This window comes from Dryobates pubescens, chromosome 4, assembly GCF_014839835.1.
Source record: "Dryobates pubescens isolate bDryPub1 chromosome 4, bDryPub1.pri, whole genome shotgun sequence".
NCBI lineage: Eukaryota > Metazoa > Chordata > Aves > Piciformes > Picidae > Dryobates > Dryobates pubescens.
In genome coordinates this window covers 15,407,074-15,433,939 of record NC_071615.1, presented here as the reverse complement: position 1 = coordinate 15,433,939, position 26,866 = coordinate 15,407,074, and the positions used below count along the sequence as shown (strand labels likewise).

The 26,866-nt window shown below is 37.7% G+C and overlaps 1 protein-coding gene across 44 annotated transcripts in view; it reads left to right on the top strand.

Annotated features, from left to right (window-relative positions):
• The window catches only part of RBFOX1 (RNA binding fox-1 homolog 1), an 840,672-nt gene that overhangs the window by 723,594 nt on the left and 90,212 nt on the right, over window positions 1-26,866 (top strand). For 37 of the 44 annotated variants that reach the window (XM_054180641.1, XM_054180671.1, XM_054180655.1 and 34 more), the window contains 3 exons: window positions 16,381-16,524; window positions 19,121-19,174; window positions 25,160-25,252. In XM_054180641.1, coding sequence (XP_054036616.1) covers window positions 16,381-16,524; window positions 19,121-19,174; window positions 25,160-25,252 — 291 coding nt within the window. The remainder of the gene's footprint in view (window positions 1-16,380; window positions 16,525-19,120; window positions 19,175-25,159; window positions 25,253-26,866) is intronic. The other 7 variants (XM_054180669.1, XM_054180686.1, XM_054180664.1 and 4 more) reach the window with 1 other exon arrangement.

Sequence of the window (26,866 nt, the reverse complement as noted above, 5' to 3'; positions counted from 1 at the left end):
TAACTGCAGTAAAAGTATAAACTAGAATGAAAATTCCATACTTAGAAAAGTTAAAAAAAGAAAAAAAAAAAAATTTATTTTGAGCTGCAGTTTTCAACTAGAGTCAGTTGCTGAAGGCTGCATCCAGTTGAGTGCTGAATTCCTCCAAGGATGGACCATCCCAGACTTTCTGGGAAATTTGTTTTAGACTCTCAGGAAGATTTTTTCCATCACTGAAAACAAATGTTCTGTACTTCAGCTTTTGCTCATTGCCTGTAGACCTGTCACTGGACAACACTGCCAAGAGTCTAGCTCCTTCATCTTTCCTCCTTCCCTTGAGGGGTTTATTCACATTGATAAGACTCTTCCAAGTCTTCTCTTTTCTAGGCTAAACAGTCCCAATGCTTAGCCTCTCCTCATTTGTCAGACACTCCAATCCCTTCCACATTGCTGGCTCCTATTTAATTTGTCTCCCAGGACTCCTATGTCTTTTTCTGCAGAGCTGCTTTTCAGCTAGTCACTCTCCTGTGCATGGGGTTGTTCCTCCTCAAGTGTGGAGCTCTGCACTTCCCACTGAACTTCGTGAGGCTCCGCCTGGCCTGTATCTGTAGCCTGTTAAGGTCCTTCTTCATGGCAGCACAACCCTCATTCCACACAGCTTTGTTTTGTCTGCAGTCAGCATTACTAGACTGAGTTCCATTTCTGAGCATTGAAGAAAAGACAAAACTCTGTAATAACGGCAGAGGGAGCATGGATGTAACCTCTTTTTTGGATTCCCAAAGTGAACTACAGATAGCAAAACTTTTTGAGAGTATTATGGCTAATGGTTTCTCTGTACACATGGTAGATGAAAACAGGCATATCTTGCCTAAGGAATTTCTGGTTGCTGTGCTTCAGGAGGAGGAACAAGGAAAGAGGTCTGCTGACAAGGTCATTGTGAGAAACAGGGAAAGGTAGAAAATAGCTTTAAACTCTCAGTGACAACTCTCCTGATCCAAGGGTTGCTATTAGGGAATGTTTTGTGGGAGCTTTTTGAGGAAAGAAAAACCCGATTTCAAGCACATCTGAGTTCTATTTCTTCCACAGTTATTTTCATACACTTATGTATCAATAGTTGAAGTAGTTGCCCAGTTCTGCTTTAAAAGCTGCATTGGTACAGCTCTGTAACAGGCACCATTCATTATGATCAAGCTGCATTCACTGTAACATTGGCATAAGATTTGAATTGGTGATTTATATGTTTTACAAATACACAGAACCATTCAGTAGTGTATAGAATTTGTTTCTTTGTTGTTGTTGATGGAGGGTTGTGTTGTTTTGGTTTTGTTTTGAAAGGAAGGAAAAAGGAATGCTTTGTCTAAACTTTAAATCATATTCCACATTACTGAAGGAAAAGGTCTTGGATGAATGTGAAGAGAAGGATGAGAAAAGTCTGCTTGTGGTTTATGAAAAGCCATAATGTTGCAGGATGTGGACTACTTTGACATTGGTTGGGCTAGTAGGAAACTTTGGGCATGTTCCATTGGGAGTGATAGTGTGTTTTATAGAAGTGGTATCAGAGAATGGCAGCACCAGATTTTCCATGCAAAACATACCTTTTCTGAAACTCCACTGTCATTTGTTTGCAGCATGCTAAGACAAGAGAGTATCAAACATAATCAATAAGAAAATTCCAGGTATTTTTTCATAGAATGGCATTTAAGTAAGTTTGAAAAATTATCTTGTTTAAGAGCTGATATGCTCTTTAAGTTGGTGCATACCTCAGTGTAAAAAGAGCAATGCAATTTAGAAAGTGTCTTTTTGTGACACAGAGAAGCCTGAAATTCTGTATTTCAAGGGGTTCAAGCACTGACTCTGGGCTAAGACATACAAGTGAGCAAATGGAAAGTCACAGCAGGAACTCAGGAAGAGGTGAGGGGTCGAACAATGAAAACCCTTTTATCATGCTGTCACGTTTTCTTTCTTTTCATGAGCTTGCACTGTAGCAATCAACCATTCTCTCTCAGCATGAAACTCTGCTCTCGAGAGTTCACTCAGCAGTTGGTTGTGTCAACACAACTCTGTAAAAAAGGACTTTACATGCATGACATAAGTCTAGTTCAGAGGGGGAATTCCAGAAACCAGAGTACATTGATTCCAGCTGAGGGTAAACATTGCTTTCTAAACAGCTCTTCCTAGCCCAACCTGCAAATGTTCCATCTAAGGCGCTTCTTCCGTTTCTCTTAAAGAAAGCAATGTGCTTTGAAGCTGCGTAGCACAGTATTTCATTAATGATTTTTCTTTGGACAAATATTGTGAAATGTCACAGCACTGGACAAGGTTGTCACAGACTTTAAAAGATAATTTTTGTCCAGAGAGAGCCTTGTTGCCAGAACAAAAATGTAATCAGCTTTATTCAAGCTTTGCAGCCTTTGAGAATGTTGACTTTCAATTGCTAATACTTGCAAGAATTTTTAAGCCAATTTGAACGTTTAAAGAGAAGACTGTTTCATCACAGTGATGCTTGTATGTGTACTTAAGCTGTGTTACTTACTGGTATTTGGTTTTAGATGGAAGATCTGTATTTCTGTATAATTTAGAATGTATCATGTCCATTCCCAATAATAATTTCAAAGGAAGCATTTTAGCTCCTGTTTTGTAATTATCTGCATAACTCTGGAATCCCTGAAGGTCTTTTCCGTGGTCAGAGAAAGTGACAGTTTCCAAACCAATCTATGTTTATCTAAGGCTCTGTCACAGTAGAAAGGAATAAGCCTCTCCCCCAGCTTTCTCTTACCCAACAACATCTCTACTTCTATGTACATTTCTTCAGCTGTGAATTGGATCAGTCTGGAGATTCATTTTATGAAGTCTAAGTTCCTAGTTTGGTCAGTAGACAGCTGCTGGAGTAAACCTGAGGTGGGGTGGAAGGATCCAGAGTCCCAGGGCAGCAGAAAGGCAGGAGTTCGTGTCAGGTGTGTCATTGAGGCTTTCGGTGATGATGAAACCTTAGCATTATGTTTCATTAGAGGCACAGAAGAGGAAACAAGCTGCATTGTGACAAAAACAACAGAGATTAATTGTACGAAAGCAATGAGTAATTTGTAGGCAAAGATGACACGAGCAAGCCATTTTTTAGTGCTGAGGATACTGATAGCTTTTTGTTCTTCGAGCACTTTGATGGATTTATCAAACAAGCTGTGCAATGTGAAGCTAGAGCTCCCATTTAAGTGATAAAGAAACCTTTAATCAGCTCTAATCAAGATTTTTGTATTTATTTTCATGGTGGGTTTTTTTGATGTGTTTTCATTTGTTGCCTGTCTGGATTTTTACATCAGTCTTTCAAGGATTTGAAGCAAAGATATTTTTGAACACTGGATTCCTGCTATTGAAGTCCTTTGAAAGAGCAACAAGAATTACATCAGAAATACTCGTTTTCTGAGGAACAGATAAAAGAGGAATAGCCAAATGGCTAGAATATTTCTGTGTACCTATGTATGACTACTTAAGATATTTCATTAGAATGAAATTAATGTTTTTACCCTATGACCAGTGAAAGGTCTCTGAGTCAATCTGCTTAGTTTCTGTATTTAGGGTGGGGTTTTTTTTAAGGATAGACCCAAGGAATCAGCCATGCGAACAGACTATCCCACAGAGGGAAAAGGGTTCTAGGAAGGGAGTTGACAGGTCTCATTTACAGGGCTTTAAACTGGATTTGAAGGGGGAAGGGGGTGAAACCAGTCCCCCAGACACGAGTATGAGAGTGGTAAGCTGGAGTCCGGGGTGAAACCAGCAGCCCAGCTGAAGTGCATGTACACTAATGCACGCGGAATGGGTAACAAACAAGAGGAGCTGGAAGCCTTGTTACAGGAGGAAAGTTATGATGTAGTTGCCATCACAGAAATGTTGTGAGGTGACTCACATGACTGGAGCACTGTAATTGATGGCTACAGGCTCTTCAGGAGACAGGTGAAGGAGAAGGGGTAGAGGGGTGGCCCTGTACATCACAGAGGCTCTAGATGCCGTGGAACTAGAGATTAAGGTTGATCAGGTTGAGTGCCTATGGGTGACAATTAGAGGGAAGGCCAACAAAGCTGACATCCAGGCTGGGGGCAGGTGTTGATCTGTTAGAAGGTAGGAGAGCTCTGCAGAGGGACCTTGACAGGCTGGACAGATGGGCAGAGTCCAATGGCCTGAGGTTTAACACATCTAAATGCTGGGTTCTACACATTGGCCACAACAACCCCATGCAGTGCTACAGGCTGGTGTCAGGGTGGCTGGAGAGCAGCCAGGCAGACAGGGACCTGGGGGTACTGGTTGATAGTAGGCTGAACATGAGCCAGCAGTGTGCCCAGGTGGTCAAGAAGGCCAATGGCATCCTGGCCTGTATCAGGAATAGTGTGGCCAGCATGAACAGGGAGGTCATTCTGCCCTGTACTCAGCACTGGTTAGGCCACATCTTGACTCCTGTGTCCAGTTCTGGGCTCCTCAGTTTAGGAAAGATGTTGACTTGCTGGAACGTGTCCAGAGAAGTGCAACAAAGCTGGGGAGGGGTTTGGAGCACAAGCCCTATGAGGAGAGACTGAGGGAGCTGGGGTTGCTTAGCCTGGAGAAGAGGAGGCTCAGAGGAGACCTCTACAACTACCTGAAGAGAGGTTGTAGCCAGGTGGGGGTTGGTCTCTTCTCTCAGGCAACCACCAACAGAACAAGAGGACACAGTCTCAAGCTGCACTAGGGGAGGTTTAGGCTGGATTTTAGGAAGAAGTTCTTCACAGAAAGAGTGATATGTTTTTCCTTCTTGGCTAAGGGAGTTAGGATGCAGCTGATTAGAGAACCGTTTCATTAATTGCTGCTGTTGTGATACTCATGGATAGGATCAGTAGGCAGTCACAAATAGTTATTGAATCAATGCAAACAATAAATAATGCATTAAGGCCACCTGCTATAATTCCTTCTCCCATTTCAAGTTATTGATATGCTGAAGTCAATTGGATGTCCTTAACTGAACTTGGCAACTGCTTACTTACTCAGAACTCTGTTAAATCCTCTTATGAATATTCTTTTAAAAATCATACCTGTTCTTCATACCAGCAAAGTTTGCCTATGTTTTGATACAACTTCCAGAATCCAAACCGTTTCTGGTGATTCCACTCCAAACATGATTGATCTGCTATTCCCTGGGATTCTGCTGACTCTTTCAGAAGAAAAATGATGAGCCAGCAATGGTGACATAAAGCACTATGTAAGGGTTATATTCCATATTGTTAAGGGAGATAGATTGGGGAAATAATTAATGTAGCCAAGTAATTAATAACTCTTTGGTTGCCCTGCAGTACCAGAAGCTTAAGAAACCTATTTTATTGCTCCTATCTGTCCTCAAAATTAATGATCTCTTATTTAGGCTGCTAGCTTTCTATGCATAAGCTATCACAATAATAGCAGTGCTTTCTCGTAGCCTGTGGTATCAGCATCCAGAATGCATCCATCTAGAAATGAAATAAATAATCAGTACTGCTTTAAAGTCTTCAACCTGTAATGATACCCAGTATGCTGAAGCCCCAAAGCATGTTCAATAGCAGGAACCATAGAAACTGCTGAAGCCAATCACAAAATTATTTAGGTTCTTTTTCATTTGTCTGTAAATTGGATTAAGAAATTCCACTGGGGTATATTTGTGTGTTGCAGTAGATCAAAAACAAATGTCCCAGACAGAGTCAACCACCTTGCCTTGTCTTCCTCTAACATAAATATTCCAGTGGGGAGGTGGTTGTCTCTTCTTAGTGAAAAAGAGGTGCACTGACACCCTGCCTCCAGATACCTTGCCTTTTGGTCAATATTGGCAGACTGCCCACATCCTGCTTCTGATGGATGTCAGCAGGAGGCAGATGCTTCTTGTGGTGCTCTTGTCAGGTAGGATTCCCTCAGAGCACAGTGCTGTTGGGGGAGTCAAGGGAGGACACAATTCTTGTCCTCATTCAGAGGGTATTTCCACAGCTGACTATTCTGTGACATGACTCCTACACCAAGGGTCCCTGACAGCTCGCTGGAGCCATGGTAACACTTGTGACCCCGTGGTGGCTGTTGGTGACTGGGCAGGCTGTCGAGTAGTTGGGTAGTTGGTCATCCTTCTCACTGGCTCAGTAAGGCTTTGCTGTCAGAATTCATTACCGCTCGGAGCACATACCCTTACACTGAACATGGCATGGGACATCTGGAACTGGAATTGTGCAGGGGCTATTCTGGTCCCCTGTGTGTGGGAGAAGGGAAAAGTGAACTTCCTTGTCTGGTATGAAACTTTTTTAAAAGAAAGATTTTCATTGGATGATTATAACATTGCATGAGCTAATGCACAAGAGCAGCCATATTTTTCTGCCTTTCTAAATGCCACTCTATGTGAAGCAATTGCTTTCCTGTGAAGCACGATGTTAGGAATCTGTTCTGCCCATATGAAACAGCCAGGCTTGCTGCTCTGGCCAGCTTCATCACTCGGGCTACCAAAATGCTGTGCAGCTTGCAAGCTCAGTGTTTGTGTCTCACACTTTAACTCAGCTTCAAAGGATGTAGTTTATTAATAGGCACAGCTGAACATCTAACATACTTCTGCCAGTAGTGAAACGGAGGGGAGGTGTCTTCTTATGGACAAGTAGACTCAACAGTAGCCAGTGTGATAGCTCAGTGCTTTACAGACAGGACAAGATGGCCAAGAAGAACAAGGACTTGGCTGCTCTGCATGTTTCTTATCAGAACTGTCATAGAGTATGGTGACAAAGTAAATGCTTTGGGTTCTTTTCATTTGGTGCTCTGGATAGTAAAGTATTTTTGTAAAAGATATGAAAAGAGGAATGTTATAGCTTTTTTTTTATCTGGGGAATTGAGTGAAATTAATAGGAATAGGGAAATTATTTTCTCAAGTGAGTATAATATTGGGGTGAAATTCTGACTCAGCTCAATTGAAAGGGAATATTACCTCTGAAAACAAGTCAGGGTTCTCCCTGCAGGGCATAAGTCTCAGTGTCTCTGACACCAAGCATTCATACAGTATGAATTACTCAGTTACTCAGGGCATTTAGCAGCATTATCAGATGCAGTCATGATTATATTATTACATTTCTTTGTGCATAATGGCAAATTCTATATCTATGTGCACTTTGCACAAGAGCAGAACAAAGAGCAGTGCACGTTGGCTTCAGAAATGGATTCTGAAGGGGGTAAATTGATGTGGCATGAGCTGTATGCTTTGCAGTACGAGGTACTTGGAATATTTGGAACTAATCTGAAGGGAAAATAACCTTACCTTATAAAAGCCTGAAAGTGAGACTTTACTATTAACCTGTATTCACGGGAGAGGGATAACAGAGATACAGCTGATAAGAATAGTCACAGATATGTCTGGGAACATTTATCACAGCGGTAAAAACACATGGTGATAGAATTTTTTCCCGCACATGTACACCTTTGTGTAAACATTAAAGTACAAACAGATGTATCTGCTTAGGGAACTCTTTTTCCTCTATGTCATTATGCTTCTGAGAAGCACATTGCAGGGCTGGGGCTTTTCAGAATATAAATTTATCAAGCTCAGTATGATTAATTAATCTACTTAAGAAGACAGGAAAGAAACAAGCCCATGCATTTCTCAATACACTGTAGGGTATTTGGGAAACAGCTTTTTTTTTTTTTTTCAGAAAGACCCAGCTCATTTCTGAATGAGTCTCTGCTCACTTTTAAATGGAAAGGTAACTTTTCAGAATCTAGATCCTTTTTAAGTGGAAAATGTGCAATATTATCTAAGGAAAGCATGAAGTTGATTTACTATGCATGATTTTTTCAGTTCTTTGTACACTTTCAGTATGGTTATATTTTTGCTCAGGACACACATATATATTTTTTCTGCTGAACTTTTCTCGATTGCTTTTTTATCAGGTTTACAAATCAAATCAAACAGGTATATTGCAGAGCTCTCTGATATTATTTTCTGCGCTTATAGCACAATGTATTGAATTATGCTTGCTCATGTACTGCTGCTGCTGTTCTCTCCAGATTGAGAGAGAATGACTGTGGGGGCTGTAAATTCACTTGGCTTGCAGCACCACTGGTTAAATCAAGAGCCCTATTCAGGCTAGAGAAGAGACAGAGCAAGTGTTCATTACACAAATCAATTTGGTCAAAAGTACAGCACAGTGGGTACTCAACCATTGCTCACATAATATTGTCGACTTAATCAAATAATGCCTAGAAGACATTCACAAGCTCTTTCTCTCTGAGAAATAACTTGATTGGTGCAGCAGGACAAAAACAGGTGCTGTTTTGAGCATTTTTTTCAAGTTTAATGAGCATTGTAAAAAATGCTAAATTCTGAAGAGCTTAGCATCTAAATATGCCTCTAAATGTGTTCTTAAAAATAATCAATTGCTTTTCTTCTCTTTCTTTTCTTCCCATCTATATTTTACAGGTTACTTTTACTAGAATTAGGCTGCTCTTCCATTAGACTTGGTGTGGGATGAAAAAAATATGCAACTGATTTATGTTGTGTGCAGATGATAGAGCAGCCAAGACTTGACAAAGGTTTTTCACGTTATTCTAGTACAACGTCTTTCAGTTTATCCAGGAAGAGATAATAGTTTTGGTTCCATTTTAGGCATTTCCTACTTTTTATGTTCCATTTACTCTTTAAAATCTGAGACTGAGAACATTGTTCTTTCAGTAGTGGCAGTATTTAATTACATTGAAGCGGAGTTTGAAGGGGAAAGATTTTGTCTACACCACTATTGTTTTGTAGGAAATGAAAGGGGTTAGTCAATTAAAAAGAGTGGAGGGGAAATGTAACACTCACCCTTCCAGTGTAAGAAAATCACAGGGACAGCTTTGGTTACAGACAGAAAGAGATACAGAAAATGTGTATTTGTAGGGAAGGAGAATGGAATTGTGTTTTGTGCCCAAAGGGTGTACACACAGCCCTCTCTTATTTCAGGTTCACTGAACATTCTCTGTTATTGCATGCTATGACTTTGCCACAAGTGCTGAGGAAGGATGGGAGATGACACTCTTGTGTCCACTCAGGGGTAACCTGGGAAATGGGTTTGTATTAGAGCTGGATGAAGGTTTTCAAGCATACAGGTTTGTTTTTTTTTATTTTTCCCTGAAGAATGTATTTCAGGGTGTAATATATCGTGAATTTGGATTAGGAAAGCCTCGAAAAAAGGTGGAGGGAGATGATACATTCTCCCAACTAGAATCATGGAATGCACTAGATTGGAAGGGACCTCTAGAGATCATCTTGTCCAAACCCCCTGCAGTATTCTGGGACATCCCCAACTAGATCAGGTTGCTCAGAGCCCCATCAAGCCTGACTATGAATGTCTCCAGGGACAGGGCCTCCACCTCCCTGGGCAACCTGTTCCAGAGTTCCACCACCCTCATAGTAATAAACTTTTTCCTAATGAATCTAAATCTACCCTGCTCTAGTTTAAAGCCATCATCCCTTGTCATAGTGCTACATGTCTTTATTAATAGTCTCTCCCCCACAAAATTAGGAAATTTTAGATTCTATTTTATCCAGAAAAAATATCTTGGTTACCAATTTTCTTCATCTGTGGTTTTGGGGTTTTTTTAATTATTGGGGAAAATATATGGAGTGGAATGAGGAAAAAGTATTTGCTAAAATGTTTTAGAAAATGTTTCTTTTCTGTTAAATTACAGCTTTTTGGTAAATTAGAGATTATTGGCTTAGGCTGTGTTTTTTTCCCCCCAATATCAGAAATCAATTGTGCAGAATGATCCTGAGACAGCACACTGGATATGTGTTCTTTGGCTGTGAGATGGCATGACCTAGGACTCTTGGTAGTTCACTTGCCAAAAAGGAGAAGCAGCTCCTAAAGGACTGGATAGGCTCTTGGCAAGGGCTACTAAGGCAAAAACTTGCAGCATAACACACTCCTCAGTCTTCATTGCATCTAACCTTCTGTCATTGAAAATGGAAGAACTGCTAGTGGTGGCAGCTGCAAAAAAACTGGGCTGGCTAAAGGAAATATCTCATGGTTTTCATTGCATTTTAAGAACCTAACTTTGGTGTGAAGACTTTTGAGAACTTGAATTCAGTCTTCCAAAGAACAGAGGTTCATTCATTTCATTACAAATCAATAGTTTAATTTGTAACTACCCTGGTGGTGAATTGGGTTGAGAAGTACACAATATATTTATACTGAAAGTATCTTACGTGAAATACAAATTTATTTTCTGAAACACTGTCTTTACAAGGGTGGCTTCTCTGGCTTCCCCTATGCTGGTGTCTGAGAATACACTTTCTGTACACTCATTCTGTCATTTAATTTTGTTTACCTGTAAGAATGGTTTCAATTTTGATTTGTTCAACCACCTAAACCTTCAGTAGCTCACTAAATGGAATTAATCTCAATTTATTTCTGTGTATGTGAGAATTTGGTCTTCTTTTTCTGTATTTATCTCTTGCATAATAGTTTTCAGTGCTGTCATGTAGTAAGAGTCTTTAATGTTTTATAACTGATAATATGTGGTGGAATAGGAACCAGAAAGCAGCCTGTGATTTGAGCAGAAATGGCAAGGGGTATGTGTCACCTAGGTGGGGAATATACTGATGAAAGAGCAAATTAGTTGAGACAGATTTCTGTAAAATATGTTTTCTGAATGCAGATTAGTGAAGGCTTTTCTCTCTCTTTTTTTCTTTTTTCCTTTTTTTTTTTTCCCTTGGAGTATATTTTGAAATTTATTTCATATATTGTAACAAAACATTGTATCCAAAGGCATCTGATTTTACTACTTGTTTTCTTAAAATCTTTCCTGTTATCATTTAGACCTCTGATGCTAATTTCAGTAATAAATATTAATGTGATGCTGTACCTGGGCAATATTAGTCATAGAGTCATAGAATGGCTCAGGTTGGAAGGGACCTTAGTGATCATCTCCTCCAACCTCCCAGCCATGGGCAGGGATACCTCTCAACTAGACTTGGCTGCTCAAGCCTCCTTCAGCCTGGCATTGAACACCCCCAGGGAGGAGGCATCCACAGCCTCTCTGGGCAGCCTATTCCAGGGTCTTACCACCGTTGTACTGAAGAACTTCTTCCTAAAATCCAGTGTAAGCCTGCTGTGCCTCCGCCTAAAACCATTCCCTCTTGTCTTGTTTCTAACCACCCTTATGAAAAGTCCCTCTCCAGCTTTCCTGTAGGATCCTTTCAGGTATTGGAAGGCAACTCTAAGGTCCCTAAGGAGTCTTCTCCTTCTTTTCTTCTCTAGGCTCCCTCAGCCTATCCTCAGAGCAGAGGTATTCCATTAAGAGCGTGTCCATTTCATTTCAATTGGTTAACTCAGTAAGTCAGTTTCATGATGTTTGTTTCTCTGAGGGGATAGATCTACATTCTCCTTTTTTTGTGTTAAGTAGCTTCTCAATATTTATGAGATGATAACAAGGCAAACCAGTATTTTTAGTAAAATGGAGATACGTACCTGTTGAACAAGGCTGAACAAAGGTTAAGAGAAAAGTGAACTATTAAGAGAACTATAAAAGGGTAATAATAACATGATAGAGGATCTTAAGATAAAGAATAGTATTTGTTCCCTGAAATGATAAATTAAAATTGACACATGAGGACATATTTCTGGGTAGATGTAGGCATTCCTTGCAGGAGTTTCTCTGAATATTGTCCATAGCTAAATTCAATTTCACCAAGATTAAACTGGTTTAGCTCAAATATATATCGATTGAGCTAGAAATTATTATGGAAAATTGAGCATCTCAATTCTGTATGAAGTGCCTGCAAATGCAATCAGCAGTCATTAAAGGATTCAAGTTTCAGCAACTTATTTTAACATTCATGACATAAAATGTTGCTGAAAATTTGCAATTGTGTATTAATAAATATCTGTAACAAATGTTTTTTACGTGGGGAAGATTTTGCAGCAGTGTCTGTTGAAAAGATGCCTAAGGACGCCAAAGTTTTCATCCTGTGATTCCCTCTGGGCGTTATCATTAATTATCTGCTAGAAATCTGTAACTGTTTATTAGATTTTTAAAATTAGAAGTACCTTCTCAGTGGAACCAGAAAGAGTCATGCAGCAATCCAGTACAAATGACCTTTTGGTGAAGATGGCAAATGACACCTTACACCTCACAGCTACACACTAACCTGATAGAGTGCTGACTGACATGTGTGGGAGAAAAGCCAAGCTGTAGTCATTCTGAGGGTTCTGAGAACCTGCAGTTGCTATTGATCTCTTGTAGCACTGAGGGACTGTATTACCACTGCTTTCAGCTCCCAGTTTATTTGTAGCTTTACATCTTGGTTTACCCCAAAGCAGGGTAGATTTAGATTGGACATTAGGAAGAAGTTCTTTACTGCGAGGGTGGTGGAACAGTGGAACAGGTTGCCCAGGGAGGTGGTGGAGTCCCCATCCCTGGAGACATTCAAGGTCGGAATTGATCGGGCTCTGAGCAACTTGATCTATTGAGGATGATGGCCTAGATGTCTTCTAGAGGAGACTTTCAACCCAGTGCATTCTATGTTTCTATTCCATGATTCTAAGTAAAAGGCACACTGCTTTTTAAAAACCTGCTGTTATAAGAGGAATAGCCATAAGCACAGATTTGTCAACAGGATGCAGTCTTTTACATCTGCAGTGGATTGTGGACAAAGGAAAAGCCTTGGATGTTGTGTTTCACTTTTCATAAGGCTTTGACACTTTCACAGAAGCCATGAGTCTATTCAAGCTGGGAAATAATCGTCAATAGGCTGGGTGGAAAACTGGGAACTTTGTTTAAGCAGCTCACCATCAAAATGAGAAGATTTATGAGAAGGAGGTCAGCAGAGATTTGTGGTGACTCAGTGTTTTTCAGCATTTTCATTAATGATCTGAATGATGGAATAGTGTATACTTACCAAATCTGCAACAATACCAAGCTGGGAAGGTCTGTGAGCACATTGTAGGACAGGAGTAGAATTCTAAATGCTCTTGATAAATTTTGGGTATGGTGTGGAAAAAAGTGAAAATGCTGTTCAAAAACATCAAATGTGAGGTGTTCACCTGGCCTAAAGAAACTGCATAAATACAGCATAAAAAAAAAATCACTGGTTAAAGAGCAGTTCCACAAAAAAAAGATTGTTATGGATTACAAGTTGTACGTGAATTTGCACTGCTGTCTTCTATAGGAAAAACAAGGAGCACTAGACAGAAGATAGTTTCAGGGGTGAAATGTGTTGACTGGTTGGCTTATGAATAATGATATCTTCACAAAGTTTAAATTGATGGCTTTTGGATGTGTGAAGGTAAATCTAATGCAGCTTTGTACTCAGAAAGTTAGGTTGTGTGAAAAACTGCAGAGACTATATTCTGTTCTGTGTGTTTTCTGTGTAATGGTAATGCTTAGGGGTTTTATTTTTTAATTAATTTATTTATTTAGCATAAATTGTAATAATTTGCTTGACTGAGTCAGGAGAGAGGATATTGAAAGAGGCTGAACCTATAACAGATCAGGACTTGTACATTTTGTGCACAGGACTTCAGGGATGTAGCAAGGTTAATGCCATATACTAATTTCAATTAATTTCTAGAGAAATATCGAACAACTGTCTTTAAATCCTCTAGGAATGAAAATATTCTCTTGAAATGTAGTATTTATGTGTAAGCTAAATTGCATTCTAGCTCTTTGAGTCCACAGGGCTTTGAAACTTACCTTTCTGAGATTTTGCAAAATCCAGCTTGTCCTGTTTCTGGTTTACCTCCATGGTGTTACTTGGAAATGTTCGTGTAAGCTTCACATTCCAATTTCAATTTGCAGTTGTTGTTCTTCAGGTCTCCTAGGCACACCTGCAGATTTCTAGGTGGTAATATGCTTTATAAAGAGTCTATTACTTTGATGAGCCTTATAATGCATTTTAAATGGTTTAGCTCTGTTAATTTATGCCACAAACTTCTTTAAGGGCATTTGCAGGTATGGATCTTTGACAGCCGTGAAGGTCAGGATTTCAATTCTTGATGCCCAAACTCTGAACCTTTCTTTGCTGAAACTGTAAATTTCAGGCTTCTATGAATGAAAGTGGTAAAATCAAAGAGGAATACCCAGAAAATCACAGTACTTGCATTTACCTGCTTCACCCCTAGTTCAGTTTAGTGTCTTCAGAAGCCTTGCTGGGGTTTTGTTGGCAATATATCTGTTCAGCTTCTTGGTACATAAGTTGCTTCTAACGTTTTGGTATGCCAATAGTGCACAGTTGAGTCTTCGTAGTCCTTGTTTTTCATCATTTATATTAACACAATGAACAGAAATTACTTTTTCCAATTTGCATTTATACAGTATGCTTATTATATAATTTCTTCCTGGGGCACCCTTTGTTCCTAAAGCTAAACAGCACCTTCGGAATTCTTTAATTCTCTTCAGATTACTCTAATTGACCTTAAATTCTTCTGGAGTTTTATATTTCAAGAGTTTCCAGTTACTTATCCCCCCACCTGCACTCATACACCAAATTTCCTTTATATTTCTCTCATTTCAAGCCCTGAAGGTAGAGAGCAATCTCTGCAGAGCCTAGGGATGGAATAGTTGCCTAAAATCACAACTTTGGATTTTTTGAGTTGGTTTTAGATATCAGGAGAATAATGTGGAACATGGTTTTGTCTCTTAGCAGCTATGTTTAGTATTTAAATCAATAGAAATTTTGAAGATGAGCTATTTAGTTTCTGGGACTCTGCCTATGAGTTCAGGGAGCAGAAGATAAAGAGATGTGGTGACACTGATTCAGTTTCAGATTTACACTTGAGCTGTTCCCAGATCCTTGTTTGCATCACTTGAGAACCCTTCCAAGGCGCAGAGAAGTTTGTGCATGAGTATCAGGGTGTCACATGAGATGTAGGCACCGCTGAGGAATGGATGCTTCTGCAGAAATGCCGAGGAACTTTCATTGTAAAGAGTTCTTAGCACAGAAGTATAGGCAGTAAAGGAAAACGTAGATGTTTGTGCTCTCAATTTTTGACCATCTCCATTTACTGGGGAAGGTGATGTTCAGTTTAGTTTGCTGGAATTAAATGTATATGTAGTTTTTGCTGCTATAAGTGATTCATTCTGTTTAAGTTCTTTTGCTTCTTCAACAGGCTTATTGGTACTAAAACCGTATGGTAAGGTTTATTTTATTTAATTATTCCTTTTTTGCTTAAAGTGTTGTCTCTTAAAAAGAAATTCGATACTTGCAAGAAATGGGAAATTTCTTCTTTTTTATTTTGTGTGTGTGTATGTTTTGTTGGTTTGTTGTTAATGAAAAAAAAAAGAAAGCTTTAGAACACAAGACAAAAATGAATACTTGGAAGATGAATATGGTTGGAAAGAAGAGGAAGGACAAAGAAAATAGAAGAACAGCTGTAAGATGATCTCTGTGGTTTCATTCAACTATTTTTTTTTTTCCTCTTCTTTTCTTCCAATTCTCTTCTACCAGTGCTAGAGAAAATAGCCACACTGGTTTATGTACCTACCCAAAATCATTTTCTGGTGAATGTGTGCTGTATGTGAAATGATTGATTAAATGATTAGATACTGTATGATAGAATTAAAGAACACAGATGAGAAATTTCTATAGTATACAGATAGACTAGTTTTGGTTAGATTTAATCTTGAAATGAAGGGAAATACATTTTCAATCTCTCAAATTGTTTGTGAAATTGTAATACACAGAAATGTCCTTCAATTATAAACTACTGGTTTTAAATTAGGGAACACTACCTCTGTAAGAAGAACTATGCCATGACTTTATGTTGATGAGAAAGAAAATCTGTACAACTTTGTCCCTGGGTCAGACAACCTTCACCACTGCTTATAGTTCTATACCCTTTCACCACTCAAGGCCTTTTCCATAATGGTGACCATTTTTCTAGACATAATGACACTCTAGTGCCAACCAGCACTGCTTACTAAGGGGCATCTAGGATGTGATGTACAACCTGCCTTCTGTGTAGAAGTCTCAGTGGCCCCTGAATGAAAGTATTAATCTTATATGATAGTTTATGGCTTGCATCTGCAAGTAGGCTGTTTGGATGTGGAGACTCGGTTTCTTCTTTTGGCAGCCACTGAGGAGGTTAAAGGGATTTCAGCAGTCTTGTATTGTAAGGAGATATATTTATTAGTTTTTGAAAATTAGCAAAAAGAATCAATAAATAATAACCTCCTTCCTGTTTTCCAGTTTATTCCAAATCCATATTAAAGATATCCCTGAAAACCTACACTGTTTGGATGGCACAGAAATGGATTTTATTTCCATGTATCTCGATTTCTGATATTCTTCAATACCTTTAAGCAGAGTTAACTCCTCTTTTTTTTTTAAAGAATTTAAGCCCACCCTCAGTTTGTTTCAAAAATGGCAGACATACTTAGTGTACTTTACTTTATTTTGCTTTACCCTTTTAGCAGACAGATGATGCAGCACAGACCGATGGCCAGCAACAGACACAATCTTCTGAAAACACAGAAAACAAATCACAGCCAAAAAGGCTTCACGTCTCAAATATACCATTCAGATTCCGGGATCCAGATCTTAGACAAATGTTTGGTGTAAGTACTCATCATTTGTTTCTGCTTTTTCATATTTGCATTGCCATAGCTATTTTATATAATAGGCAACAGTGAGCGCAGTATCTCTGGTGTAGGCTGTTTAACTATTTTCAGTAAAGGCTGATTGATTCGTTTGCAACCAAACATCTGATTTGGCAGTCACAACTGGGAAAAGAAATGCTACTGATTCTTCTGTATGTGATAGAGATGGGTGCACTGTGTGTATGGCATTCAATAAAAGGCTATCTCCATTGGTTTAAACTATTGAATGAATCTATATTCCTACTGTACACTGTGTCTGTATTGATTTGGGAAGGTGTGATATAAAGTAGGGTTTGACCTCTTGAACAAGGGACTCAAGTTTATAGAAGACTTGCAGGAAGTCCAGGAGTATGAGTTCTCACCCATCCCCACAGGTCTTGTATGCCTGTATCTTCTAAAGTTGTTGCCACTATTTTTGTGTAAAGTCTTTCATTTTTTTTTTTACTCTTCCCAGGCTATTAGCTATCTTTAAGTGCCTTGGCTGTGTTCCACATGTCTCATATGTGCCATCAATTTTGGCCTCATAACTAGAAGTTAGACAGGGTTTCTTCTCCCTGCTCCAAGAACTCTTAGAATGAAATGTCACTAAATAAAATCTAGACATAGTCCTTGATCAGCTCTTAGAACCTAGTTTTTCCTTTTTCAAGTTAGTACTGTTAGATATTTATGTTACTTTTGCTTTCCTGTTTCTGACACATTAAAGCTTAATTCACTTCTGCATTATACTTTGTTATACAGTGCACCATCAAGCACTTCATGGCACCCTACTTCTTCCCATCTTTCACATTTAGATCAGATTTTTAAGCTCCTCTAATGTTTTGGTATGTAAGTTAAGGCATTGTGTTTCTCAGTAATTATTTCTATGAAGTGAAGGAAAGTCCCTGGAAAAATAAACATAGTATGGCATTGGGAAATGAGAGTGACTGCTTTGCCATATCTGACTTACTACAAGTAACCTTCCCTCTAAATGCTACTACAGCTCATCAGTGAAATAGCAGAAGGCAGAATAATTAACCCTCTGGAGAAAAAGATGCAAATTTATTTAAATTAAACAAACCACTTAATATAGCTGGATTTTATTTGAAAGTACATTAAATGAAAGATTTTATTTTTTTAAAGGGATTGGAGTCATTTTGAAGTGAATAAAAGCTGTGGGGTTTTCTTTTTTTTTCATTATTTCTAAATCTTAGGTCTCAAAACACTATCACTGGAGAATGGCTGGAGTTTTGCAGCCTTAAAATGTCTTGGTGACAGTAAAATTTTAGCTTCTGAATTGAGAGAAAATTTCTGCAAGTGTGGTTTGAAATATCTGATATGAGGTGTGGTAATGCTGCACCATGACCACATTACACACACAGCAGATGACTATAAATACAGCAGATGAGGATTGGTCAAACACTATGTCAATGTCTGCTTATAGACTAAAGTTGCAGTTAAAACATTAATTAGTGAATGCCAGAACATAAAATGAGCCAAGGGATAACAAATGGTGGCTGATTTTTCATAACCAAATTGAAACACTTTAAAAAGCTGGAGAAAGGAACACTATCCTCTCTGGCCTGGAATTCTTATATCTTACCAAAATGAAGTGTGGGCTCATCTCAGAGAGGGACTTTGTAATGTTTTGGTTACTATTTATTTTGCTGCCTCTGATTTTTACCTTTTTGTTTAATACATTGTATCACTTGTCAGTCTTAACACTGATCCATACTGCATGTTAATGACATGTGAAATGAAAGTGTCACATCAGAGAGTGCTCTAACTGAACAAAACCGGAGTCAAACAATTACTGACTTCAGTCCAACAGAGCCCTTTGCTTTGGGATAGCAACTATGATCAAGTTTTACATGTCTGAATCATGTCTAATGATGGTGAGTGCTGTTGTAATGTCAGTAGTAATAGGAGCTACTTCTAATATTATAATTAACATGTAATTGTGAGCAGGGAAAAGTTCTGAACAAGTAAATATCCATTCCAGTTTTCCAAATTACACTCTAGTAAGACAAGAATTACTTAGGGGAGTGATGCTTATCCCTTTTTAGTGAGAAATGCTTGCTCCTTGAAGCCAGCAACAAAACTCCCAGTTGGTACAATCCTACTCCTGTAAAGCAGAGGTAACCAAATTCATTTTCATGTCCTGGAAAGCAGGTACCAAAAGTCTTCGGAAACAAAGGTTCTTCAGAGGGAAGGATGAGGAGAGATGGCAGCAGTGTTCCCACAGCTGTTAATCCTGTTTAGTTAACCGTCTTTCTTACACTCCAAGCAAAGTAATCCAGTATTATGTATGTTAGACCTGTGATGCCAGCACCCTACTAGGTGTGAAGGCACAAGTGCAATGATATGTGTCATTTAGTTGTGATATTAATCTGGCTTCTCTTCAGCATTGTCTTTTTTGGTGCCTGACTATCTTTGCCTTTTTGTTTTTTTAACATTCTGATGTGGTGCACCATTTTCTGGGAGGAAAAAAAAAACACCCAAACAACACATATGTACTGTATGTAAAAGAAGCATTGAACTTACCTAATTTTGATGTTAATTTTCTATTTCTTTGCAGCAATTTGGTAAAATCTTAGACGTTGAAATTATTTTTAATGAGCGAGGCTCAAAGGTAAGCAGTTTAATTCATTCATGGAATTTCAAAATGTGGTTAAAATGTTTATATGAGTAAATGAAAACAACTGCACTGCTGTAAAAAGTTATGTCTGAAAGTCCATAATAGAGAAAACATCTTCTGAGATGTCATTTAGTTTCCTAAGCAGCTTGAAAAATCAGTGGACTACTTTATATTTTTTAAGGGGGGTAATTTTAACTACACCAAACTGTCATCTTTTTAATGGAAATGTTGATTTCTGCTGTCTTTAGTCTTCACTGCTAATTATCTTGTTTATTTTTCGTTAAGATGATTCCATACTTACATTACAGATATTTGTAGGCAGGTTTGTATTAGGAGAGGTGTGTTTTTTTTTCCCCTATTGAAATGAAAGATGATACTTAATAACTGTCCTCATTAGGAATTAGCTGAGAAAATATGTGATTGTTTCCAGATTATCTGAGTGCAGATGTTTTCCTGCACTTAAAGCTTCAGTACACCAACCCTTTGAAAGCAATCTGTTTTAACATTTCCTGATGAAAAGTTATTGTATTGCAAATGCTGAATATTTTTCAATTACTTTGCCTTAAATGCATACTTCAATATTTAAGAAATAAAGCAAGATAAAATGGCTGTGACTGCACTAGCAGCATCAGTATGCTCACCTGTGACATCAGCTGCATTATGAAGGTTTATGTTTGTCATACACATAGTAGTAGCTTTTTCCTTCTCCTGCCATGTCATACTAGAATATTTATCCACCGCTGTTTCAGTCTTCCTGTAACTCTCATATATGATTTATTATTAGCCATAGAGTTATTTTCCTCTTGTACTACAATCTGTCATTTAAGAATCAGATACATCATCAGTGTCTCCTAGATCAGATATATTTACATTCCCTTAGGGTGTTTGTGTGCATATTCTAAACTTAAAGCCATCACTTTATGTATATATAGTAGTTGAAGTTTTCTGGTTTATATTCCAAAATTATTCTGACATTTATTAATTAGTGCTCTTGTCTGCTTGCCCTAACCATATTGGAATGTTTACCACTTTTTCAGTAAACAACCAAAATTTATGGAGCTTAGTCGCTTAGAATCTCCTACTGTAGTTGAAATTTATTATCATTAAATTATGGTTGTTCAATAGTGTTTGCAGAAAACGTTGCCTGTCTAGAAACTGCTCCCACTGGGTAGTGCTGTAAATTTCCGAAGACATTCCACCTTTGCCTGGTGCTGTGGAAAATGAAGTAGAGCTGAGTGGAGATGATGGTGGTTTATACCTTTGTTGAGCCATGACATTGTACACATGTAGGGCTTTTAACTGTCACATCAGGCTCAGACTGCCTCAGCAGAAGGCTTTTTAACTGAATTTGGGGATGGGGTGAGGGAGGTATTCCTGAACTGAGGTTTTTTTAATAGTGGTCTTGCAGTAGTGAAAACCTCCAGTGCCTTGTGCTAGAAACCAGCCCCTACAAAGGATTTCACAAGGAAGAAGTTTTCCTCTTTTAATGTCCCACCTTCAATTAGACACTTGGGTTTAGACACTCTAAGACCTATTCTTTTTCAATGTTAATAATATAAAATAGTGTAATAATATAGATTTTATATTGATGTTCTATTTGCCTTGTGCAATGCTTTCAGGACAAGATGTAAGCAGGCAAAGATGTTTATTACATTATAGAGCAAAGTTAGATAGTCTATCAGAAGGCACACGTGTCACATCTCAATTGGTCATACTGGCATATGTGTAATTAAGGCATACAATAGGTCAAAATAACAAAGCAATATTTTAACACATCCAACCAAATTCTTCCTAGTTTCTCTCCTTCCATTACAAGGTGTTTACATTGTTCTCAAAGACAAAACATAGCTTTCTATAATTTGAGCAAAGGCAAACCATCCCTATACTCTTCTAAATCTATCCAAAACCAACCCTTCTCCTACAAAACACTAATAATATTAAACACTATGCAGTGCTGGGTTGGTGCATCCACACTGCCTCTGAGTTAGCTGCTGGAGATACTTAAAACAATTTTGTAGTGCATCTCTTTGCTTCTGTATGTTACTTCTCACCTTATTTAGAGCTGTTTCAGATGAAGCTGTGTAGTGTTTTGATTTGCAGAGGTACAGTGAGATTCTCTCAATGAAAACAAAAGTTAAAAGTGGTATTAGGAATAAGATGAATTGATTAGGAATTAAAGAAGATCAGGAATAAGAGGATTTTTTTTCTTTATATTTTCTTTTCTTTTTCTTTTTTTTCTCCTTCTTTTTTTTTTTTTAATCTGATCATTTCATGTCCATTCTGTAGGATTTAAGATGCACCAGATTAAAGTCCCATTCCTGGCAGTGCTTATCTATGTTTTCATAAAATCCCACTGAAACTGAAAGGACTACTAAGTGGTCTCAAACTGAGTACAGGTAAAAAAAAATTTGCAGGATCAAAATTCAAATTTGCTTCTAGCTGTAGTTTGGCATAAAAGAACTGCTAGGTTATTTATATTGTTTGTTTCTGGTTTTGTTTATTTCTTTTTATTCCAATATTAATGTTGAAAAAGACTCTTGCAAACCCAACAGAAGTAAGCTCTTTTTCATACCATAATAGTTAAGAAAAATGAAATTGCATATGCAAAAAACATAATGGTGCAGTACCACCATGAAGAATAAATTAAGTTTGTAGAAGGGAGGATCTGCATTAAAAAAAAAACACACCAAAACGAAAAGCTTCATACTACAGATTTCTGCTTGTTTGGGGGCATCATAATAATTAAGATAACATTGCTAGAATTGTATGGCAACACTGATGACTTCTGGAACTCTTTCTAAGAATTGGATAAATTTCAGTATTGCTTTGATGGGGATCTTTCTTATGACCTGTCTTAAATGAGGCTTAGCTTTGCCAATTCCTGAAGCTATTGATTGAAGTAATATTAAAATTTGCTGCTAATATACCTTTCTATGCCTTTGCCACTCCTCTTGGAAGGGCAATTTGAAGTACAGCTTCCATTACTGTGCGTATTCTAATGCTACTCTGCTTGTTCATCATCAGAGCTCTCCACAGAGCTGCAAATGGCTTTTGACTCAGGCACAACTGCAAGGCTGCCAAGATACAGGATCAACAAGTGCCATTTTGTTGCAGCTGTAAATTAATGCTCTCTACAGCTGTATATTGCATACATACTTTCATAAATGCATGTATATGTATCTAGTCTATCTTACATTGCCGTATGTTTCATCAAATAAGAAGTGCTCCAAAGCACCTGCCAAATTAAATCAGAGACTTTTCACCTACTTACTTGGCTGTTATTAAATCATCTGACAGACTTTAAAAATAAAATGCAGAAATGTGCACTACTGGTTAATAAAATGGAGAGCACGCTAATGTAAAGTAGCTGTTGAGTGAGCTGGATGGGAAGTTATTGATAATGTGTTTGTGTAGCTAGTTGCCTGGATGGTGAGTGGGTCTGTGTTCGGTGGTTGAGTTCCTGTGTCAGCTAGATAAAATTAAAGGTTTGCATAAATATTAAGAGCTTAATTTAAACACATTTAATTATGAGAATATGTACAATACAAGAAATGAAAAAAATTACACTGAATATTCTTTTCAGAATCTTTGAAGTTCCTGCCTTATCTTGGCTTCTGCCTCCACTTTATATCTTTTTCTCAGTTTTAAATATAATTATGTTTTTATCTTTGCCTTTAGTTGTTTAAAAAAAAACCCAACTAACTAAAAAAATAATTAACTGGTAATGTTGTGAGCCAAGAAGACCAATCCAAACTAGCTCCAAATGTTTGCAGTTTTGAGCAGGGGCAGTTGTTCAGCAAGGAGGAGAGGGGAGAGCAATAGAACTGGGGGAATTTACGCTCCTTCATGGAGCCAGGGTGGTTGGATTGATGCTGTCAGTGATGTTTCTGCTGTGAAATTTTCTTAATGACAGCTTAAATGCTGACCTTTATTTTATGGAGCTTTGACAAGATGGGAAGAAGCAGTTAAAGAAGAAAGAAAAGTTTTAAGTTGAGGATGGATTTAGGTAAAAGAAAAGCCTATGCAGGCATCTAAAAAAAGGGATTAGTACCAAGGAGGGGGATTTACTTTCAACACTCCTGATGCTTTGGGCAAAAGAGAGTTACATCCTCAGTGTCTTGTGACAAGAGAGGTCGTGGCTTTGTGCTAAAATTCTGGAGAGTAGAGTGGAGAAAATGTGTGGAATCAGGTGTTTTCAGAATGGCTTCAGCCAGAAGTGGAACTGCTGATGGAGCACTTCTGAGCTCAGCCTTTAGAGTGGCTTTAAAAAAGAAAAAATAGAGCAAGAGACAATGTGTTTAAGCTACTTTGCAGAGAATGGAATATAAACTGCTGTTGTATATAAATGTCACTTTTGTGTTCCAAACTGGCACAAATAAATGTGTTCTTCCAAGTTGGTGAAATAACTTAGTTCCTTACGTTTTTTTCATGGATTGCCATTTAATTAGTTTTGTAGTTCATATCCATTGTTTTTTTTCAGTGCTTGGTGTTTCTTTTACCTTTGTTTTGTGCTTGATCTCCTTTTTATGTAAAATGTGTCAGTAAATGCATACATGTATTTTTCCTTTTTGTTGTTGGTTTTTTTTGTTTGTTTGTTTGGGGTTTGGGGTTTTTGTTTAACCAGTCACAGTATACATAAGGAGTGAAAAAACAGGGAGTAGGTGTGTGACTATGGCCCACAAAACTTAGGGAATGGAATGGAGAATGAGGAGACATGGTGGATGGCTGAGGAGCAACACAGGGAAAAGCTTCAACTTGTAACTCAAGCTGAAGTTACAGGAAAGAAAAAAGGTGGAGTAGCACTGGAGCTAGGTGCAGCAATGCCTCAGTATAAAGCAGCCATGTATGACTTGCACATGTTTTATGTTAGGAAACACAAAATGTAGAATGTAGAAGGCTCCATACTGGGATGACTGAGAAAGCATGCAAAGGCATTGTAGAACTGATAAAAGAATGACTTCAAGGGGTTGGTGTATGGCTCTCAAATGGTTCTCCATATCTGATTCTTTCAAAAGTATTTACCGTTGTAACGGTGTTTAATGTAACTTAGCACAAGAAAAAGAATTTCAGTGGAATTGGGAATGTTTGTTTAGCCTAATATTAAAAAGCAAAGCAGAATTTCGTATTTGTTCAGTATTCTCCTGTCCCAGTAAGATGGGATTTTGGAGTTCTACCAGCTGCATGCTCTGTATGTGGAAAGTACTATAGAGAAACAGTAAATGAACCAGTTGAACTTATTTGAACATTTGCATTTTTATTCCTTTATCAGAGTTTCTTTTTCTATTCACATCATGTGATTTTATTTGATCTGTTAATACAAGAAAGTTTATACTTTGTTCCAAAAGTGCTTTTGTTTTGTTGGTGGTTTTCTTTTTCTTTCTTTTTCTTTTTTTCTTTTCTTTTCTTTTTTTCCTTTTTATAAAAAAATAAGTAAAGGCTGTATAATTTGACAGAAGTTTAAGTTACCCTAGTGTTGCATGGGAACAATGTTTCTTATGATCACAACAGCATGATTAAGTAGGCAATGTTTTAGAGTATATTGACATTCAGTGTTGAATTTTGTGCACATGTTTTTTCTTTCGTTGAGATATCTGCATGTCATTAAAATGTGGTTCATTTTCTTTTCTCATTAGTTCATTTTTTTCTATGTGGAGACACTGTAGTTTCTTTTTAATTTCATTTTCTTATCGTTAGATTTATTTTCCTCTGTAGTGACATAGAGAAAGGTATTTTTGGTATCATTCTTTGGATTTCTCAGAGGGTATTATCTAACTGCTGACAGAAGAAATTTGTTCACATTTGTCGCTTATTTATTGCACATCTCGATACAATTATAATTTCTCTAATTTGCATGTTACAGAAATGAAGCGAGGACAAGACAATATTAAATTAAAGCGAGAGAACATAAGCAAACAAGTGGTCATTGACTGAAATAATAATGTGCATGTTGTTTTCCCCCCTTCTCCCTCCTGCATGCAGGGATTTGGTTTCGTAACTTTCGAAAATAGTGCTGATGCGGACAGGGCGAGGGAGAAATTACACGGCACCGTGGTAGAGGGCCGTAAAATCGAGGTGCATGTTCAAAATATTTTCCTTTTCATCTTTTTTATAAATGTCTGCTTCACTCTCATTTGTTGTTTCAGATGCATCATTGGTGTCTTCTGTGTGCTCCCCTTCCCCCTTCCCATTGTTTATATATATATACTTATATATAAAGAGAGAGAATCTGGCCTTACTTGGGTTTTTTATTATGATTTCTTTTGGAATTATTATTATTATTATTATTATTATCATTATTGCTGAGAAGTGGATGAGAGAATTGAAGAGAAAAAAACAACAAACAAAACAAAACAAAAAAGAAAGCTTTACTATCTTGAAGTTATTATTTTGGATGTTTTGTAAATCAATGGGTGCAGTAGATTCCAAAAACCAGCCAACAACAACAAAAAAAAAATGTAAAAACCCAAAACAATTACAATTGAGAACAACAACAAAAAAAAAGTGTGACAGACAAAACAAAAACAAACAAAAGGTTGGTTTTGGTTTGGTTTTTTTCTTTCTTTCTTTCTTTTTTCCTTTCTTTCTTTTTTTTTGTTTCTTTTTGTTTTTCTTTTTTTCTTTCTTTCTTTTTTTGTTTTTTTTTTTTTTTTCTGCAGGGTTGATGCAGGATCCACAGTGGCTTTGAAAAACTTCAAATTGGGAAAGAAACATCCAAAGGATGTACAAAAGCAAACCAAAAAACAAAGCCAGAGTAGAATGACCGAGTTTAACGTTCAGTTTTTAACGATACCATCAGGCTGCTTTGGCTGGATAGCCTGAGCCCTTTGTATCTATTCCAAACCCAACAAAGATGCATTTTAGTGCCACTGGATCCCCTTCAATACTGCCTCAGTCGTATTTGTTAGAATAAAAAAAAAATACCAATTGAAAATGCTGTCGTCTTTTGAGTAAGATGTTGCATATTTTGCCTTTTCATTTTCCCCCTTCGACGGTAGCGCTTAGGGCCCTCACCAAACTCTCAGTAACCATGGTAACTGTATACATACCCATGCTGGCGATGGTGCTGAATGGTAAGTGGAGAAGTCCATCTGCCGTTTCACGTATTTAGCGCTGATATACCACGTGAATTTTTTTGACTTGTTGTATTAAGTTTTCTTGATGCTACATTTTTTTCTATATTGGTACGCCTGTAATTGAGTGTACGTTTTAAGCAAGCCTGGGAGGCACTGATTGGATTGAGGATATGACTTCGTGCACATCTTACTCAGATTGTTAACTCCATATTGTGTTAAATAATGCACCCTCTTTTTATCCTTTTGTTAGCTGTGATTTTAAAGCTTGAATGATTTTGTTAATTCTTGCAATGAAAAAGGCTCTTGTTCCAAGTGTTGAATGCTAGATGTTGCTTTTCCAATGGTACTTCTCTTCTGAAGGGTTATGTTGCACACTGCTAAAAATCGTTTGTCCCTTTTTTTTGACATTTTCTTTGTTTCCTTGTACCTTGTCTCTTTCCCTTCTACTCCACTGCATGTTCCTTCATATAATCTTTTTTTTTTTTTTTTCTGTTTTGAGTATTTATTGTATCAGTGTTATCATGGAATACAAGCATGCTCTTAAGTCTTAAATTATGCAGTACCTTTTAATTTGCTTTTAATGTCTTTTTATTAAAGTTTAAATGATATGATG